The 19,735-nt window shown below is 39.4% G+C and overlaps 1 protein-coding gene and 1 non-coding gene across 2 annotated transcripts in view; one reads left to right on the forward strand and one right to left on the reverse strand.

Annotated features, from left to right (window-relative positions):
- The window catches only part of LOC140179217 (uncharacterized), a 52,516-nt gene that overhangs the window by 9,410 nt on the left and 23,371 nt on the right, over positions 1-19,735 (reverse strand). Inside the window, exons 2-4 of the mRNA XM_072217884.1 lie at positions 5,917-6,043; positions 3,499-5,067; positions 2,465-2,994 (exon numbers count right to left, since the gene is read on the reverse strand). Coding sequence (XP_072073985.1) covers positions 2,465-2,994; positions 3,499-5,067; positions 5,917-6,043 — 2,226 coding nt within the window. The remainder of the gene's footprint in view (positions 1-2,464; positions 2,995-3,498; positions 5,068-5,916; positions 6,044-19,735) is intronic.
- On the forward strand, positions 7,101-7,204 carry LOC112752183 (small nucleolar RNA R71). Its single transcript, XR_003176629.1, has one exon. It is a non-coding gene; the product is annotated as a small nucleolar RNA R71 (small nucleolar RNA).

Genomic DNA, 19,735 nt, shown 5'->3' on the forward strand with positions numbered 1-19,735 from the left:
GCTTCCACGTTAACCAAGTTAACGTGGAAGTTAACGTGACTCTTGGGGGTTGTGTGGTTGCTTCAACGTTAGTGACAATGTTGAGTGTCACTAACGTTGTCGACAACTCTTCATCCCTTACGTTAGTTCCCACGTTAACCAATTTAACGTGGGAGTTAACGTGGTACTTTGCATCATAGGCCAACGTTAGTGACAATGTTGAGTGTCACTAACGTTGGCTTCTCTTCCCCCCTTAACGTTAGAGGCCATGTTAACTAGGTTAACGTGGCTTCTAACGTGGCCACTTATGAGTAATTGCCAACGTTAGTGACAATGTTAAGTGTCACTAATGTTGGCTCAACTTCTCTTTTCCACGTTAGAGTTCACGTTAACTTAGTTAACGTGACTCTCTAACGTGGGCATTGATGGCTTTTTGAGAGTGTTATTGGCAATCACTTTTCTCATTAACCTTGCAAGTTACCTCCCCTTTTCTTGCTTTTTTTTTGGTCCTGAAATCAAGCAATAAAGTGCATCAAAGCTCTAGTCCAAGTCATGAGTAATGCAACATAATAATTGTCACTAAACTTATGCAAAATCCTCATGAAATTATGTAAAATTCACAATATATGCTTGAATCAAGGCATAGGTGAATATCTACCCAAAACTAGCTTATTTCCTAAAGAAATGCATGAAACTAACCTAAAAACAGTAAAGAAAAGGTCAGTGAAACTGGCCAAGATGCCCTCGCATCACAACACAAAACTTAAAGCTTGCTTGTCCCTAAGCAAGTACTAGAACAAGAGAATGATGAATGGAATATCCAGAGGAATGAGTCATTCTTGTGGAAGTCATGTTACTGATTTTATGGTGGTTTCATGCATAGCAACTTAGGTTCATTCCATTACTGGCTTTCAGACCTTTATCATGTCCCTAAACACTTACTTTGTTTATATCTCATGAGACTTTTATTCATTGATCCTTTTATTGTTATTTCAAGGGTTGTTTGTGTTATTTAGGCTAAGTGCTCTGTAAGGGGGCAACTCTTTAGGATAAGCTTTCAGCCAACACTCCCGAACCAGTTGGTTCAAGGTGCTAGGTGTTGAGACACCCCTAAGGACTTACTCCCTCAAGCCTATCCCCCATACATACACACCACAGGCATATAGTTTGTTTATTTTCTTTTCTTGAGACCTTGGTGTCCAGGACCTCTTTGGGTTACTAAGTGTTCTGTAGTGAAGGTTACTCTTGATAGTGGACTTTCAGCTGATAATCCCGAGTTAGTTAACCCAAGTTATCAAGTGATAAGGCACCCCCAAGAGCTTATTCATCCAAGTAGATCCCTCATACAGGAGCACCACAAACACTTGCCTCAAGATTAAAACCATGGATGCCTAGCCTTATTGCTTACTCTTTTTCTTTTGTTTTTCACTTCCATTGTTCTTTCCCTTTTCTCTTATTAGGATCTTGTTATTCACTTAGTCTCATGAGTGTATCCAAAGCAAAGTATTCAGGCCATATAATTGTCATCCCAGCCTTGTGGTTGAACCAACTTAGCTAACTTATGACTACCCCAAAGATTCATGAATGCACTTCCACAATATGAACTCTACTCTGGCCTTTTAAAAACACTCATTCTCTTTTCATTTGATTCAAAGGGACAAGCATACAAGTAAGTTAAGTGATGGTGCAGTAACATAAAGACTAGTGTACATAGACCTATTCAGAACATAAAAGACAGAATTTAAAAAGGGTTTAACTACGAGTAACTACAAATCAAAAGTGCATTCGAACTTCCAACTTTCAACAATTCTGAGTACAATGAATTAGGTAACAATACAAACTTCGGGTGATGATCTATGGTCCCCCTCTCTCTTTGTCATCATGCTATTTTTTGCTGCCTCGCTTCTTTGGGTGAAGGTGCACCATTTCCTTATAGGATTCCTGCAAGGTTACTGGAAGTTGCTTGTTCCCAAAGCACTTGAGATATAGTTAGCTTACATGTATGCTTGTGCCTCTTGAACTCAATTTGGTGTGTGAACACCAAACTTAGTTCTTTGCCCAGTACAAAACATTGCATATATGCAGAGACCCTCATATCTTGTTATCAACAAAGCAATGATCACCTATAGTCTAACTACATCTAAGTGGTTTCTCTTGATTGGATGGAGCTAGCAATGTTCTTTTGGAGTGGAGTGTAATTCTAACCAATGTCTTTTAGTGGAACACCAAACTTAGAACTACACTACCACTCTTTGGTTGTTCTGGTGTGGAACACCAAACTTATCTCCTTACAATACAGGGGAAACAACTTGTGATTTTTATTGAAATAAAGATGAAAGTGAAACTACCTGAGGTTGGGTTGCCTCCCAATAGAGCGCTCTTTTATCGTCGCTAGCTCGACGAGTCCTTAATTACTTGAGATGGTACTTTACTCTGGGTTTTCCCCCATGTTGCCCAGGTAATGCTTGAGTCTTTGTCCATTCACTGTAAAAGTCCTCTCTGAACCTTCATCTGTGATTTCGATGTGGCCATATGGTGATACTTTCGTAACCATGAAAGGTCCGGACCACCTTGACTTGAGTTTTCCTGGGAACAGCCTTAATTTAGAATTGTAAAGGAGTACTTGCTGCCCTTTTTCGAAACTCCTGGGTGCCAGATGCATGTCATGTTTTCTCTTTGCCTTTTCTTTATACATCTTAGTGTTTTCATAGGCTTGTGACCTGAATTCTTCTATCTCTTGCAGCTGCAAGATCCTTTTTGCACCAGCAGCAATGCTGTCAAAATTTAGTATCTTGATAGCCCAAAGAGCTTTGTGTTCTAGCTCCAGTGGTAAGTGACAAGCCTTCTCATAGACTAGTTGATATGGAGACATTCCAAGTGGAGTTTTGAATGCTGTTCTGTATGCCCAAAGAGCATCATCCAACTTCTTCGACCAATCTTTTCTAGATGCGCCCACAGTCTTTTTCAGGATCCTCTTCAGCTCTCTGTTGGATATCTCAGTTTGCCCACTTGTTTGAGGATGGTAAGGTGTGGCTACTTTGTGTTTTACCCCATATCGTAAGAGGAGAGCTTCTAGTGGTTTGTTACAAAAGTGGCTCCCTCCATCACTGATGAGAGCTCTTGGGACTCCAAACCGGCTAAAGATATTCTTCCTGAGGAAGTTCATGACTACCTTGTTATCATTAGTTGGGGTTGCAATAGCCTCTACCCATTTGGAAACATAATCCACTGCTACCAGGATGTACTTGTTTGCATATGAGGTTGGGAATGGTCCCATGAAATCAATTCCCCACACATCAAACAGTTCCAGTTCCAAGATGAAATTTTGTGGCATGGCGTTTCTTTTGGGCAGGTTTCCAGATCTTTGGCATTCATTGCAGCTTTTTACTAGTTCCTTGGCATCCTTGAAAAGGGTGGGCCAAAAGAATCCGCTTTGTAACACCTTTGCTGCGGTTCTGTCCCCTCCAAAGTGCCCGCCATAGCATGAACCGTGGCAGTTCCACAGGACTTCTCTCCCTTCCTCTTCCGAAACACATCTTCTAAGAATTCCATCTGAACATTTCTTGAAGAGATATGGCTCGTCCCAGACAAAGTATTTTGCATCATTCATGAGCTTCCTCTTTTGATGTTTATTGATCCCTGGGGGTAATGCCCCAGTTGCCTTGAAATTTGCAATATCTGCAAACCATGGTGCTTTGTGAACTGTCATCAATTGCTCATCTGGGAAGAGCTCGTTCATATTTGTATCATTCTCTCCACCTTGATCATGAGGGATTCTGGATAAGTGATCTGCCACCTTGTTCTCCACTCCTTTCTTGTCTCTGATTTCAATATCGAATTCCTGCAAAAGTAAGATCCACCTTATTAGTCTTGGCTTTGATTCTTGCTTGGCAAACAAATATTTAAGTGCTGTGTGATCTGTAAAAACAATCACTTTAGCACCAATGAGGTATGATCTAAATTTGTCAAATGCAAAAACTATTGCTAGCAACTCCTTTTCAGTAGTGGTATAATTTCTTTGAGTTTCATTAAGGACTTTGCTAGCATAGTATATCACACGAACTAGGTTATCTTTCCTTTGTCCTAATACTACCCCAATTGCAAAATCAGATGCATCGCACATCAATTCAAATGGTAGGTTCCAATCAGGTGGGGAAATGATAGGAGTAGAAGATAACCTCATTTTCAAATGTGCAAATGCTAGCATGCATGTTTCATCAAAGATGAATGGTGTATCAGATACAAGGAGATTGCTTAAGGGCTTGGCTATCTTTGAAAAATCTTTGATGAACCTTCTGTAAAAATCAGCATGCCCTAAAAAACTTCTAATTGCCTTGACATCACTGGGTGGGGGTAGTTTTTCAATAAGTTCTACTTTAGCTCTATCAACCTCAATGCCTTGGTGAGAGACCTTGTGACCAAGGACTATTCCTCCTGTCACCATGAAGTGGCATTTTTCCCAGTTCAAAACCAAATTGGTCTCTTGGCATCTTTTCAATACCAAGGCAAGGTGATGTAGGCAACTAGGAAAAGAATCTCCGAATACAGAGAAATCATCCATAAAAACTTCAATGAATTTTTCTATCATATTTGAAAAGATAGAAAGCATGCAGCGTTGGAAAGTTGCAGGGGCATTACATAATCCAAATGGCATGCGCCTATAGGCAAACACTCCATACGGACAGGTAAATGAGGTTTTCTCTTGGTCTCTTGGATCAACCACTATTTGGTTATATCCTGAATAACCGTCGAGAAAACAATAATATGCGTGCCCTGCAAGTCTTTCCAACATCTGATCCATGAATGGAAGGGGAAAATGGTCCTTTCGTGTAGCCTCATTGAGTTTCCTGTAGTCTATGCACATCCGCCATCCTGTGACGGTCCTTGTAGGTATGAGCTCGTTCTTCTCATTGGTAACCACAGTGATCCCTCCCTTCTTTGGCACAACATGTATGGGGCTAACCCAAGGGCTGTCCGAAATTGGGTATATGACCCCTCCTTGCCAAAGCTTCATAACCTCTTTCTGTACCACTTCCTTCATGATTGGGTTCAGCCTTCTTTGGGATTGAATTGATGGCTTGGCATCATCTTCCAACAGTATTTTATGCATGCATATGGCTGAACTGATTCCCTTCAAGTCAGCAAGGGTCCATCCAATGGCATCCTTATGCTCCCGCAGCACCTTGAGTAGTTCGTCCTCTTGATCTTGACTGATGGATGAATTTATGATCACTGGGTAGTTTTCATTTTCTCCTAGATATGCATATTTGAGAGTGGGTGGCAATGCTTTGAGTTCAAGTTTGGGTGCTTCTGATTTTTCGTTCCCTTCCTTTGGTGCATCTGGTATATGTATTTCTGCTGTAGCTACTTCTTCACTTGATTCAGATTCTTCCTCCACCAATCTCTCGTTCTCTTCAGGTTCATCTTCTTCAAAATTCTCCTCCACTTCATCCTCAAGTGCATCTAACCTCATGCATTCCCCCAATTGTTCCGGTGGATAACTCATGGCCTTGAACACATTGAATGTCATCTTTTCATTGTGTAATCTCAGGTTGAGGTCACCCTTCTGAACATCAATGACAGCTCCAGCAGTGGCCAAGAATGGCCTTCCCAAGATGATGGAGGCCTTGGCGTCTTCCTGCATGTCCAGCACCACAAAATCTGCTGGGAATATGAAATTTCCTACTTTTACTAGCAAATCCTCTACTATCCCGTGAGGGAATTTGAACGACCGGTCTGCCAGTTGTAGGGCCATTTTTGTTGGTTTAGCCTCCTCAATTTTCATCTTTCTCATCATAGCTACTGACATCAAATTGATGCTGGCCCCTAAGTCACAAAGAGCCTTTTCTACTGTGATTTCTCCTATAATGCAAGGGATCTGAAAACTCCCAGGATCCTTCAGTTTCTGATGTAGTTTATGCTGAATGATAGCATTGCACTCTTCAGTTAGTATCACAGTCTCATTGTTCTTCCAGCTTCTCTTCTTAGTCATTAGCTCCTTCAAAAACTTGGCATAAAGTGGCATTTGTTCTATGGCTTCAGCAAATGGTATGTTGATTTGTAGCTTCTTGAAGATTTCCAAAAATCTCAAGAACTGGTTGTCATCTTCCTTTTTCTTCAATAGCTGGGGGTATGGAGCTCTTGAGATGTTCAGTTGGGGTATCTTTTTTTCTTTCTGCAGACTTGGCGTGGGGGTTTGCATTCCATCTTGCTCTTCTCCCTTTTCATTTGGGCCTTCTTCTTGTGGTTTTTGGGGATGTTCCTTCAGTTCCTTCCCACTCCTAAGTGTGATAGCTTGACACTCCTCCCTTTTGCTTGAATGGGCATCATAGCAAAAATTGTGGTTTGGAAGCTGCTTAAATAGATAGTTGATTTGTGTTTCTAGTTTTGTGATGGCAGTATTTTGATTCTGCATGTTTGACTGCACTTCCTCTCTGAATGCTTTACTGTCTTGAATGTCTCTGCATATTCCTTCAATGAAGGTTTTGATCGTTGAGAGCTTGTCATCAATTGATGAGTGGTTCAGAGCAGATGTGCTGTTTTGGTTTTGATAAGTGTGTGAAGAAGTGTTGTTGTGGGGGTGTTGAGATGTCCTCTGGGTGAATTGCTGGTGAGCTGCATTGTTGTTGGAGTTGTAACGTCTCTGGTCTTGGTTTTGATCTTGCTCACTTCCCCACCCAAAGTTTGGGTGGTTTCTCCATCCAGGGTTGTAAGTCTTGGAGTATGGATCATAGTTTTTCCTTAGTGAATTCCCAATGTAGTTAGCTTGCTCCTGACTCCCCTCTGCTTCTTCATTCACTCCTTCTTGGATTGTTGATGAAGATGAGATTGCTGCTACTTGGTTCCTCTCCATCTTCTTGGTGAGGTCAGCCAGCTACTGGGTAATGAGTTTGTTTTGGGCCAACAGAGCATCTATATTGTTTAGCTCCATCACTCCTCTTGTGTTCCCTCTTTCGGAAGCATAGAAGTAGTCGTTTTCTGCTACTGTTTCAATAACATCTATGGCTTCCTCAATGGTTTACTTCTTGTTCAAGGATCCTCCAGATGAATGGTCCACGGCCTTCTTTGACTCATAAGAGAGCCCTTCATAGAAAATGTGCAGCTGGACCCATTCGTTGAACATGTCAGGTGGACACCTCCTTGTTAAGTCCTTGAACCTCTCCCATGCTTCATACAGAGTCTCACCATCTTGTTGCCTGAAAGTTTGAACCTCAGCTCTCAGCCTATTGATTCGTTGAGGAGGGTAAAATCTTGCTAAGAATTTGTTCACCACATCCTCCCAAGTTGTCAAGCTCTCCATTGGGAAAGATTCCAGCCACTTGGCTGCTTTGTCCCTGAGTGAGAAAGGAAATAAGAGCAGTCTATAGGCGTCAGGATGGACATCATTAGATTTCACTGTGTCACATATTCTCAGAATCAAAGGAAGTTGAAGCCCCGCTTCTTCTCCCTGTCATGCAACCAACAAGTACAAGCAAGGAAAATAGGTACAGACAGCATTTGTGTCAGAATTACTGTTAGTTGTGGGTGATGCAATATATCAAACAGTTAGTGGGTTAGCAAACAGAATTGAAAATAACAAAGAAAAACAAAAGAGTAGAGGGTGAAGGGAATAAGTTTAACTAAAACAAAAAGTAAATCACTCAAACAGAAAAATAAAATTCACAAAATAAAATGCTCAATCTAGTGATCTTCCAATTTAATCATTGTTGATGCACAATCAATCCCCGGCAACGGCGCCATAAACTTGATGCACGGAAAACTTATCTCTCAACAAATCTCCCTTCGGCAAGTGTACCGAAGTTATCATCAAGTAAAAACTCACAATAGAGTGAGGTCGAATCCCACAGGGATTGATTGATCAATCAACTTTAATTAGAAGAATGTTCTAGTTGAGCGAATTCAGAATTTGGGTTGAGAGTTGTAGAAAATAAAATGGCGGGAATGTAAATAACAGAAAAGTAAATGCTAGAATTAAAGAACTGGAAGTAAATGACTGAGAATAAAATGCAGAATTGTAAACGGGAATGGGGGATTTGCTCATAAAAGTAAATAGCAGAAATTAAAGAGAATGGGTAAGATCAGAGATGGGGAGTTCATTGGGCTTAGAAGATGTTGCAATTCTCTGGATCAAGTTCATTTTCATCTCTTCCTCAATCAATGCACTCATTGATCTCCTTGGTAATCTTAAGTGATTGAATTACAATTTCTTGCAATTCAATCTCTCAAATCTTGATCAATAGCCAATTCCTTGGTCAATTGCTCATGAGAAGAGATGAAGTATGGTCATTGATTATACCACATGCATTTCCCAAATCAAGTGTTGAGAGGGTTATAGTCACATACCCATCCAAACCCAATTTGGTCCAGCATGAGAAAGCATTCAAGTAAAATCAAGAGGAAAGATAGAAGACGAATAATGAAAATTAGTATTGATCCATCAATTTATAGCAGAGCTCCCTAACCCAATGAAAGGGGTTTAGTTGTTCATAGCTCTTGAAAATGAAAACAAAGATGGAGAATACATCATAAAACTAGAAATTGCAAAGAAAGTAAATACAGAGAGTAGTTCTCTTTTTCCCAGCCTTCCAGATTTCCTTCTCAATCCAAAGCTACTCCTATATATACTACTCTTCTCAGCTTCTAGTGTGATTCTTCAAGTCTTGGGCCTTTGGATCTTGAGTTTGAAGCAGTTCCTTTCTTTATTTGGGCTTGGCTTTACTTGCAGAGAGAAAGTGCGAAGTGGGCGGAGACTTTAGTTCAGGACGTTAGGGGTGTTAATATTTAGTGAGAATAATAGTTCGAGAACGTTAGTGACACTTAACATTGTCACTAACGTTCCAATGCACCCCTTTGCCTCACGTTAAAACCCACGTTAACCTAGTTAACGTGGCTTTTAACGTTGCCTTGTGAACCTTCGAGAACGTTAGTGACACTCAACATTATCACTAACGTTCTAGTGTGCCCCTTCTTGCTTCACGTTAAACCCCATGTTAACTAGGTTAACATGGCTTCTAACGTGGCCCTTGCCATCCTTTGAGAACGTTAGTGACATTCAACATTGTCACTAACGTTCCAATGTACCCATAGGTCTCACGTTAGAGTCCATGTTAACTAGGTTAACGTGGCTTCTAACGTGGCCATCTTTAGCCATCCCAACGTTGGTAACAATGTTGAGTGTCACTAACGTTGGTTCATCCTTCATTCCTCATCGTTAGCTTCCACGTTAACCAAGTTAACGTGGAAGTTAACGTGACTCTTGGGGGTTGTGTGGTTGCTTCAACATTAGTGACAATGTTGAGTGTCACTAACGTTGTCGACAACTCTTCATCCCTTACGTTAGTTCCCACGTTAACCAAGTTAACGTGGGAGTTAACGTGGTACTTTGCATCATAGGCCAACGTTAGTGACAATGTTGAGTGTCACTAACGTTGGCTTCTCTTCCCCCCCTAACGTTAGAGGCCACGTTAACTAGGTTAACGTGGCTTCTAACGTGGCCACTTATGAGTAATTGCCAACATTAGTGACAATGTTAAGTGTCACTAACGTTGGCTCAACTTCTCTTCTCCACGTTAGAGTTCACGTTAACTTAGTTAACGTGACTCTCTAACGTGGGCATTGATGGCTTTTTGAGAGTGTTATTGGCAATCACTTTTCTCATTAACCTTGCAAGTTACCTCCCTTTTTCTTGCTTCCTTTTGGTCCTGAAATCAAGCAATAAAGTGCATCAAAGCTCTAGTCCAAGTCATGAGTAATGCAACATAATAATTGTCACTAAACTTATGCAAAATCCTCATGAAATTATGTAAAATGCACAATATATGCTTGAATCAAGGCATAGGTGAATATCTACCCAAAACTAGCTTATTTCCTAAAGAAATGCATGAAACTAACCTAAAAACAGTAAAGAAAAGGTCAGTGAAACTGGCCAAGATGCCCTGGCATCAGAACCCTTTCCTCAACATAACTTTGGACCACCAAACTCACAAGCCCCTTTCCGCCATTCACCTCTATATGACCCCAACCCTCAACCACCATACCAACCACCTTATGAGCCATATGAACCATATATAGAACCATCCCAATTCCAACCCAATTACTCCCAACCACCACCACTTTCTTTTGTAGCATGTCCAAGTCCGGCAACCCGAGAAGCAGAGGATCGCCTAAAGGAAACAGTAATTAAATTTCAGGCAACCGTTTAACAACTGGGGCAAGTATTAATTCAATGGGCTTCTAAACGCTTAAATACACAAGGATCAGCCACAGCCCCATGTGGACAGTCTAGTGAAGAACGTAATATGAAGGAGATACCAGAAACCCAGTGGACAAGACAGAGAATGAATTCGTACTAGAACAAGTAGAAGAAGCTGTCATTGTTCAACAAGAAGAGTTGGTTGAAGACTTAGGAGATGCAGAACCTCCATGGGAAAGTCCAGTCATAGAGCCTCCTTCCAAGACGGTTGTAATTGATGCTGAGGAGGGTGTACAACCTCCGAAGCATATCATAGTTGAAGACTTGGAAGAGGTTGATCAAGAGATGGAGATTCAAGAAGAAGAAGCACAACCTCCCATGCCCTTGGAAAGCAATGAAGAGGAGATTGAATTGAAAGAGAGCTACCAAGAGGAAGAGGTTGAAATTGAAGAAGTTTGCAAAGAGGTGGTAATTATCAGAGAAGAGCACAAGGGAGTGGAGCTTGCAATTTCATTAAAAATACTTCCCCCTAAGTTGCTATCATCCTTCACAACATTCAAGTGGGTAAAATTCATATCCCATAGCTTTCTAATCCCACTTGAATATGGGCTACTGGAGACGGATGGTCAACTTAGAGCTCTTTGTGGCATTAAGAGTAAGAGGAAGATGGCCAGTGACAAGAATTGTCAAGCAAGGTTCATCATGGTTGGAAGCTTTAAGTTTAAATGCAAAGGTTGGTATAAAGCTCAACTGAATGGGTCTAGGAAGCTGTTTGGTCGCTGCAGTGAGAATTCAGATCACCTTTCACCTGGCTGGAAAAGTGCAGATCGAGACAAGAACGGGTGTAAAAGTAAAGTTTGGGATCCTGGAATCTGTTCTGACATTTGTCACCCCGGGAGCCTAAGAATCTGTTTGAAGCTTCTTAAGGGCTTTACATGCTTAGTTTGGGACCCGGAGGCTACTGGAAATACAAACATTTGTGGGGATTCCTAGATCAGTACAAGCACAAGCCACCATAGCAGAAATCTCATCAAATGTCCAACTTAAGGACTATAACTAAAAGTGCTAGGTAGGAGACAACCCACCATGGTATGATCGTTCCCTTTTCATTACTTAGTTTTATTTATTTTTGAATTTTATTTTATTTTGTTATATTGAACCTGGAGTTTTGCATCACATTCATATTAACACTGCATTCTGCATTTTTCAGATTATAAAAAAAAAAAAAGCGAGCACGCGACGCGACTGCATCAGCGACGCGTTTGCGTCGCAAGGAGAGAAGAGAAAATAAAAACGAACAGAGAGTCACGCTGGAGCAAGGCTGGAGGTGTGCCAGTGGCACAATTCGTCCCACGCGACTGCGTCATTGACGCGTCCGCGTCGTAGGGGAATACTGGCCTCCCACGCGATCGCGTGCTCCACGCGGCCGCGAGACCTGGATTTCGACGTCAAAGGGTGCATGGCCGAAAGTTGAGCTGGAGTTGGGCTGGACTCGTGCTAGCAGCCCAAGCCCTCCCACGCGAACTCATGCCCCACGCGTCCGTGTCATATTGGAAATAAGGCCACTCACGCGATCGCATGTCCCACGCGATCGCCTCACCCAGGATTTTGGCAATACTAAGTTTTGAACAGAGAGTTATGCGACCGCGAGGCTGCACTCACGCCACCAGCACAAATCAAGTCACGCGATCGTGTGTCCCACGCATCCGCGTCGTCTAATGTTATTTGCGCACCACGCGACCGCGTCACCCACGCGATCGCGTCGCCAGCGTCGCACAACCTATCCAGATTAGTGCCAATTTTTCTTATCTTTTCTTCTCCGAATCCTTATTCTTCTTATCTTTTCTTACTTCTTTTTTCTTCCCTTCTTATTTTCTCTCACTTCCATTTTACTTTATCTAAATTATTTGCATACTTTCATTCATTGCATATTTTTATTTTTCTAAAAATTATTATTGGTGTTCAAATATTCTTATTCAACTGTTACATCTTTTCTGGTATTTTCTTGATGCTTAGTGACTTGTTTTATTTTGAATAGGTAATATTATTTATATCAATGCCAATCTTTTATTACTGTATTACTTTTACATTGATATGAATTTATATTATCTCTCCTTACCCACACTCTCCCTCATTGTTGCAACATTTTTTTCACCACTGGTATGCCATGTGCTTCTATTGTTTTCTCACTTGCATGTTGTAGCTACCATGTAATTAAGACCCTCATTATTTGGCATCAACCAACCCATGTTTTATTTATTTTCCTATCTTTATTTCTGGGTTACTCTTTTTCCCTTTTTCTTTCAGGATGGCCACCCGGAAGGGAAGCGAAAGACGTACATGGGGAGACAGACAAGTTCATCTGCAAAATCCTTAGAGAAAAGCAACAGTTGAAACAACCCGTCCACCTGCAAATCTCAGTATGCACCGAGGACGGTGCAATCTTTAAGTGTGGGGAGGTCGATACCGATCTCCATGGGTTAGTACTTTCTTTTCAACACCAATAATCTTATTTTCTTTATTTGTTCATTGTTGCATTTGCATGTTTGTTTGATTTTTGCATATTTTACCACTTGGTTGAACTAATATTTTCTTTTTCAAGAAACCTTTTAGAGCATTTCACTAATTTGAATAAAATTTAATATTACACTTGTTTGAAGAAATATTATACTGGAACATGGTTTAGAGCTCGAACACACAAAACCTATGAGATTTTGAGCCTATTTAAATTGGTTGCATTTTATCAACCAAAATTTAGTTTTAGTGTGTATTTTTCTCTCTAAAATTGTGATTTTTGTCTTGCTTAATTCTATATTTCCATGATTTGATGTATGCATGCACTTACATGATTGAGGCCTTTGTTTCACTGAGCTTACATACCCATATGGCCTTACCTTTCATTATCCTTTGCAAAACAATTTGAGCCTATTATACCCCTTTGTTCCTTACTTTAGCACATCATTAACTCTAAGTGGAAAACAATAATGTCCTTAATTTGAATCCTTAGTTAGCTTAGACTAGTGAGAGTGCTCATAAATTAAGTGTGGGGAAGCGAATTTGGAAACAATTGGTTTGAGAATTGAGTATGTTAGAATTTTCTGAAAATGTGAAAAAAAAATGTTTAGGACATGATTCATGCATCCAATAATTTAATCACATGCATTGAGAAAAATAAAAGAAAAAGAAAAAAAAAATATATATATATATATATATAAAAGAGAAAAAAGAAAAAGAGAAAGAGCAAATAAGTAAAAGGGGACTAAATGTCCCAAAGTAAGTGGTGAAAGCAATGCATATGAGTTGTACTTGAAATTAGAATGCATGAATATGTGGAAAACATGGTTAATGGATGGTTAGATGTTGTATTATAATTACATGGATTGTTTAAGTTAGTTGGGAAAAGTTTAAGTTAATTAAGGATTCAGATTTTAGTCCACTTGGCCAAATACAATCTTACCTTAACCCTAACCCCATTACAACCCTTAAAAGACCTCTATATGTGTATTTTTGCATTAAAATTATGTTGATTGTTAGATGAAGAGCAAGCCTTAGAAAGCAAGGTTAGTAGAGAATTGAGAGAATCGAACCTAAAATATTTGAGTGATTAGAGTGTATACACTACCAGTGAGGGTTCGATGCTCAATCCCTTGTTCCCTGCTTTCATGAGCTATTTTCTTCTACAAGTCTATTTGTACTTCATTTTTTTATGATTAAATTAGTGAAATCCAATTCATATTTATTCTTGGAGAACTTATTTACTCTTAACCAAGTAAGTAAAAGCATTTAGCATGTAGTTGTATTCATAGGTTGCATTTCATGCATTCTACCATTCCTCTTCATTTCTTTATAGCTTCTCTTGAGCTTAGCATGAGGACATGCTAATGTTTAAGTGTGGGGAGGTTGATAAATCACTATTTCATGGTTTATCTTGTGCTCAATTGAGTGGATTTTATCAACTCTTTACCCACTTATTCATAATATTTGCATGGTTTTACATTTCCTTCCTAATTATGTGCTTTAATGGAAAACATGCTTCTTTGATCTTATATTTGCTAATATTAAATCATCTCTTATTACCATTAGATGTCTTGATATGTGTGTTGAGTGTTTTCAGATATTATAAGGCAGGAATGGCTTGGAGGATAGAAAGGAAGCATGCAAAAGTGGAAGGAATACAAGAAGTTGGAGAAATTGCTAAGCTGTCCAGCCTAACCTCTTCGCACTCAAACGGCTATAACTTTAGCTACAGAGGTCAAAATGACGCGGTTCTAGTTGCGTTGGAAAGCTAACATCCGGGGCTTCAATTTGATATATAATATTTTATAGTTTTTCTTACGCTAAGGGACGCGACCGCGTGATCCATGCGGCCGCGTCGCAGTGACAGAAATCCAGCGTGGCAAAATTCGAAACCAGCGAATTCTGGACTGTTTCTGACCCAGTTTGCGGCCCAGAAAATACAGATTAGAGGCTATAAAGTGAGGGACTGCATCCATTCATGATGAGGCTTTCACATTCACAATTTTAGGAGTAGATGTAATTTTTAGAGAGAGAGGTTCTCTCCTCTCTCTTAGGATTAGGATTTAGGATTTCTCTTAGTTTTAGAGTGACTCTCAATCCCAGGTTCTTTATTATTATATAATTTATGAACTCTTCCATGTTACATTTGATGTCTTTATTAGAGTTAATTGAGGTATTCCAGACTTATTATTGCTTTCTTTAATTTATTAATGCTCTGTATTTATCCAAATTATTTTCATTCTAGTAGAATTTCCCCTTTTGGCTTTGGTTAAATAATTGGTGACTCTTGAGTTATCAAACTCATTATTGATTGAGAATTGGAATTCTTCAAGAATTAATTCATCCACTTAACTTACCTTCATAGTTAGAGGTTAATAAAGTGGGAGAAAAATCCAATTCTCGTTACAATTGATAAGGATAACTGGGATAGGACCTCCAGTCTTCATACCTTGCCAAGAGTTTATTTTACAGTTATTTATTAATTTTTATTGCTTGAAAATATACCTGTGCACATTGCCCAAACTCCAAATTTCTCAAAACCCCAAATTTACAATCTCCATAATCAATAATAAGAACATACCTCCCTGCAATTCCTTGAGAAGACGACCCGAGGTTTGAATACTTCGGTTGTCAATTTATTTAGGGGTTTGTTACTTGTGACAACCAAAACGTTTGTACGAAGGGATTTCTGTCGGTTTAGAGACTATATCTACAACGCGACTGTTTTTATGACATTCTTTACTGGCAAAAAATCCTAACGTCAGATAGAATGATCTTCCGGAGGGTGCTTCATAACTCCATTTAGATTGAAGCTTACTACTCGACCGTCTATTTCAAAAGAGTATGTTCCTGAAAAAGCATCCAATTTGAACTTCGAGGTCTTCAGGAATGGTCTTCCGAGTAGGATTGATGATGGCTTCTCTGAGTCATTTTGGGGCATCTCCAGGATATAAAAGTCAATGGAAAATGTGAGCCCCTTAATGCCCACTAATACATCTTCAGCAACTCCAACCACTGTAATAATGCTTTTATTTGCTAACACAAAACGAGCTGCCAACCTTTTTAAGGGAGGGAGCCTCAAAATATCATATATGGACAAAGGCATTATACTCACACATGCTCCTAAATCACACATGCAGTCAGAAAATACCACACCACCAATAGTACAATTAACCATACATGGACTTGGATCACTACACTTTTCAGGTATACCCCCCATTAAAGCAGATATAGAACTACCTAAAGGAATAGTTTCTAATTCATTAATTTTGTCTTTATGTATACATAAATCTTTTAGAAACTTTGCGTATTTAGGTACCTGCTGAATAACATCAAAAAGGGGAACAATTACCTCAAACTTTTTGAATATTTCTACCATTTTGGGATCAGGTTCCAACTGCTTCCTGGGCTTACTTGCAAGTTGTGGAAATGGAATAGGAATGGCGTTTTCTGCAGTGTCTGCACCCTTTGGTGCTTCTTCCTGTGATTGAGCTTCTTCTTCTTCAGCCATGTCCTGTGTGTTCTCTTCCTCCTCAACTTCTTCTATTTCCCCTACCTCTTCAGCTGAGGCATGTTCTGGTAGGTTTGGCTCCTCCTGATTCCTCTCTTGCAATGTGGTTCCGGACCTTAGGGTAATGGCATTGATGCCACCCTTTAAATTGGGTAAAGGTTGAGAAGGAATTCCGTTGGAGCTTGCCTGTTGAGTGTTTGAAGTATTGGGTGGTGCCAGCTGAGAGATGAGAGCTTGTATAGCGGATGCTAGGCCATTAAGTGAACGTTCCATGTTCCTTTGTCGTTGTGCAATGGATTGAAGAGCATCGTCACTCGGAGAGGAATTAGATTGAGTGATCTGCAGAACTTGTTGTTGGTTATGTTGTGGTCCTTGGGACTGCCTCAGGTGAGGTGCTCTGTAAGGTTGGTTTTGGTTCTGCTGCCTGTTGTTGTTATTATTCCACCTCTGATATCCTTGATTGTCTCTGCCTCCTCTGTTATTATTGTCCCTCTAATTCTGGTTAGAATTATCTCTCCAACCTTGGCTAGAACTGTCCTGCCATCCATGGTTGTAACTGCCACTTTGATTGTACCCTTGGTTGGGGTAGTCATAGAAGTTATGAGTGGCTGCCACAGTGTTGTCTTCCTGTTGGAGCTGCGAACATTCATCAGTATAATGGCTGTAATCAGCACAGATCCCACACACTCTCTGTGGGACTAGCTGTTGGCTTTGCTGTGCTTGTTGTTGACTCAACTGCATCTGCTTCAGTAAGTTGGTCATTTCACATATACTCTGAGCCAGAGCAGTAGTTTCTTTGCTAGAAGATACCTCTGTAACAACCTTTAACCGTCCTTGTTTCTGCCTGTGATTCCCTGTAGACTCAGCCAAGTCGCTGATCAATTGCCATGCCTCATCAGTGGTCTTGTACTTTTTCATAGACCCATTGCTAGCACTTTCCAGTGTGGTCTTATCTTGGGGCCTCATGCCCTGTGTGACGTAGCCGAGTAACACTATCTTGTTAATCATATGGTGGGGGCATGCTTCCAGAAGGTTGTTGAAGTGCTCCCAGTATTCATAGAGAGTCTCGGACTCGTCTTGAACAATCATGGAAATGTCTTTCCTCAGTTTATCAATAACTTTAGCTGGAAAGAATTTTTCCAAAAATTCTCTTCTGAGCGTATCCCAGTCAGAAATAGTTGCTGCGGGTTGAGTGTAGTACCACTCTCTCGCCTTTCCCTCAAGAGAAAATGGGAAAGCTTTTAACAGAATAGAAGTTTCATCTGCACCGTCGCGCCTAACAGTAGAACAGGCTGCTTGGAAATCTCTAAGGTGCTTGATAGGCTCTTGAGCAGGCAAGCCATGAAACTTAGGCATCAAGTTGAGCAGTGCAATCTTTATTTTAAAGTCTGTAGCCACTACTGGGTGATGCACTTGAAACGATTGCATTGTAAAATCAGGGGCTCCAGCCTCCTGAATAGTAATTTTCCTAGGTACTGCCATGTCACCTACACGTAAATCAACCGAATAAGCAGAAAGGGAGCTAGTTTCTTCCTCAAGTGACATTTCAGATTCACCCTCAGAGAGGACTAACCGACGCCGAGCTTGACTTATTTGTGAGATAGTTCTTTCAATCTTAGGATCAAATACTGGCAAGCTTGGATCAGGAAGTGAATGCATCATTTAACGAAAGAAACATGCAGCTCATAGTAGCAAAATAAAATAAAATGCAAATAAATAAATTCCAATCAATAACTTAGCACTCTATTGCAACTCCCCGGCAACGGCGCCAAAAATTGACGTGGCGGAAATTGACGAGTTAAGAAACTGTTATAAGAGATACGTTGCAAGTACAGTTCTTAACCAACCAAAAATCTACTTATCAATTTAGAAGGGTTGTCACAAAATTAAAATTAAAATACTGGGAGTATGAATCCCAGGTCGTCTCCCAACGAGTTGCAGAAAGGTGTGCTATTTTATTAATCAGATGTTTTCTAAAATGGTTTGAGTTGATAAACAGGAAATTAAATCAGAGAAATTATGTAATTTTAATAAAAACCTTGACTGGGAGTAGATTAGTTGGAAGCCCTATTCTTGTTGGAGTACTCTCAAGATTAATTGATGATTGAAGGTTATTCTGCTTAGTTATCCCTTACTAGGTAGGGGAAAGTCAAGCAAGTTGGAAAGCTATTTCTATTCACAAGTTCCAATCCTCTCTATTGGAAAGGATTAGTGTCAGTGACTAGAGGACAATCCAACGATAAACCCAATTACAATTTTTCTGTTGAGCATTCCAACTCAAGATCCTCCTTTCAATGAACTCCCAATCAAGTTATGGAACTACTCGCTCATTATGAATGTAAACTTCACAACATAAGAAAGGGAAATAAAGAGAGACATGATAAATAATAATAAAAAAGATCAATTAAAAATAAAAGTGGTTCTTGTATTAATAAATTCTAAAAATAATCCAATAGTAATTCTGAATAAATTGAAGACATGGAAGAGTAAGAGACAAGTAAGCAAACTCTGTGTTACAGGTGACGGCATTCCAGCCGTGTATGAAATAATATCCTCTGCAAGTGATCCCAGGTTATCAGTTGTAGGTATAGCTTTAAATAGCTGTGTAGCACTGGAAAATGATCTTTGGTCGTACCACTATCTATCTGACTGCCTTCACGCAGCAGATTATCAAACAAATAATTCTAGAGTTGCCTTAAGGCAACAAATGACCTCTCAATAGGTCATCTGCTCTGATTTCTCTGTTTAACGTTAGTATTTAAAGCTTATGTAAATTTTGGTATGAATAGTTAGCCTGTCCAAAGTATAGGTTCATTAAGTCTATACTGAAACAGTTTACCTAACCCTAGTCGTAACTCAAGTACTAACTAAGTTGCCCTAGTTCGTTCACTAGTCTCTGTCTGTTTTTCTGTCATTAAAATTTTACAGACTTTTTCTTTGGTTTTTATCTTTTCTTTAACTTTTTATCTTTTCTTTATCTTTGCCTCACTAACATGTTTTTACCACTCCCTAAGTGTTTTATGAAGGTAATTATGAGATTCTGCACTTAAAGTTGTCTTTCTAAAGCTTTTATAGAAAACTACATTTTTCACATTATTTTATTATTTTTATTAAAATATTATATTTAATTAAATATTATTATTTAATATTTTATTATTATTTATTATTTTGTTAATATATTTTCGAAAATTACCTTCCTTTAACCTTTTACTTTATAAATTCACTTTTTACCACCCGTAACATTTAATATTTCTACTTTAACCACCCTAACTTTCAAAAATTACAAAATAACCCCTCAAACACCAAAATATTTAATTCCTTGCCTTTTTTAAGATCTAAAAGGTGTTCTTCACTATTCTTCATCACACTCAAAGTGTTCTTCATGTTCTTCGTATATTCTTCAGATTGTTTCTCTGTTTTTACCCGTTTTTTAGTCTTTTCTGCAATCGATTTTTACCGAAATTCATAATGAATTTCATCAAATTTCATCAAATTTTCACCAAAATTTCAACAAGAATTACTCATAAAAACAATCA

This window comes from Arachis hypogaea, chromosome 15 (genome assembly GCF_003086295.3).
Source record: "Arachis hypogaea cultivar Tifrunner chromosome 15, arahy.Tifrunner.gnm2.J5K5, whole genome shotgun sequence".
Lineage (NCBI taxonomy): Eukaryota > Viridiplantae > Streptophyta > Magnoliopsida > Fabales > Fabaceae > Arachis > Arachis hypogaea.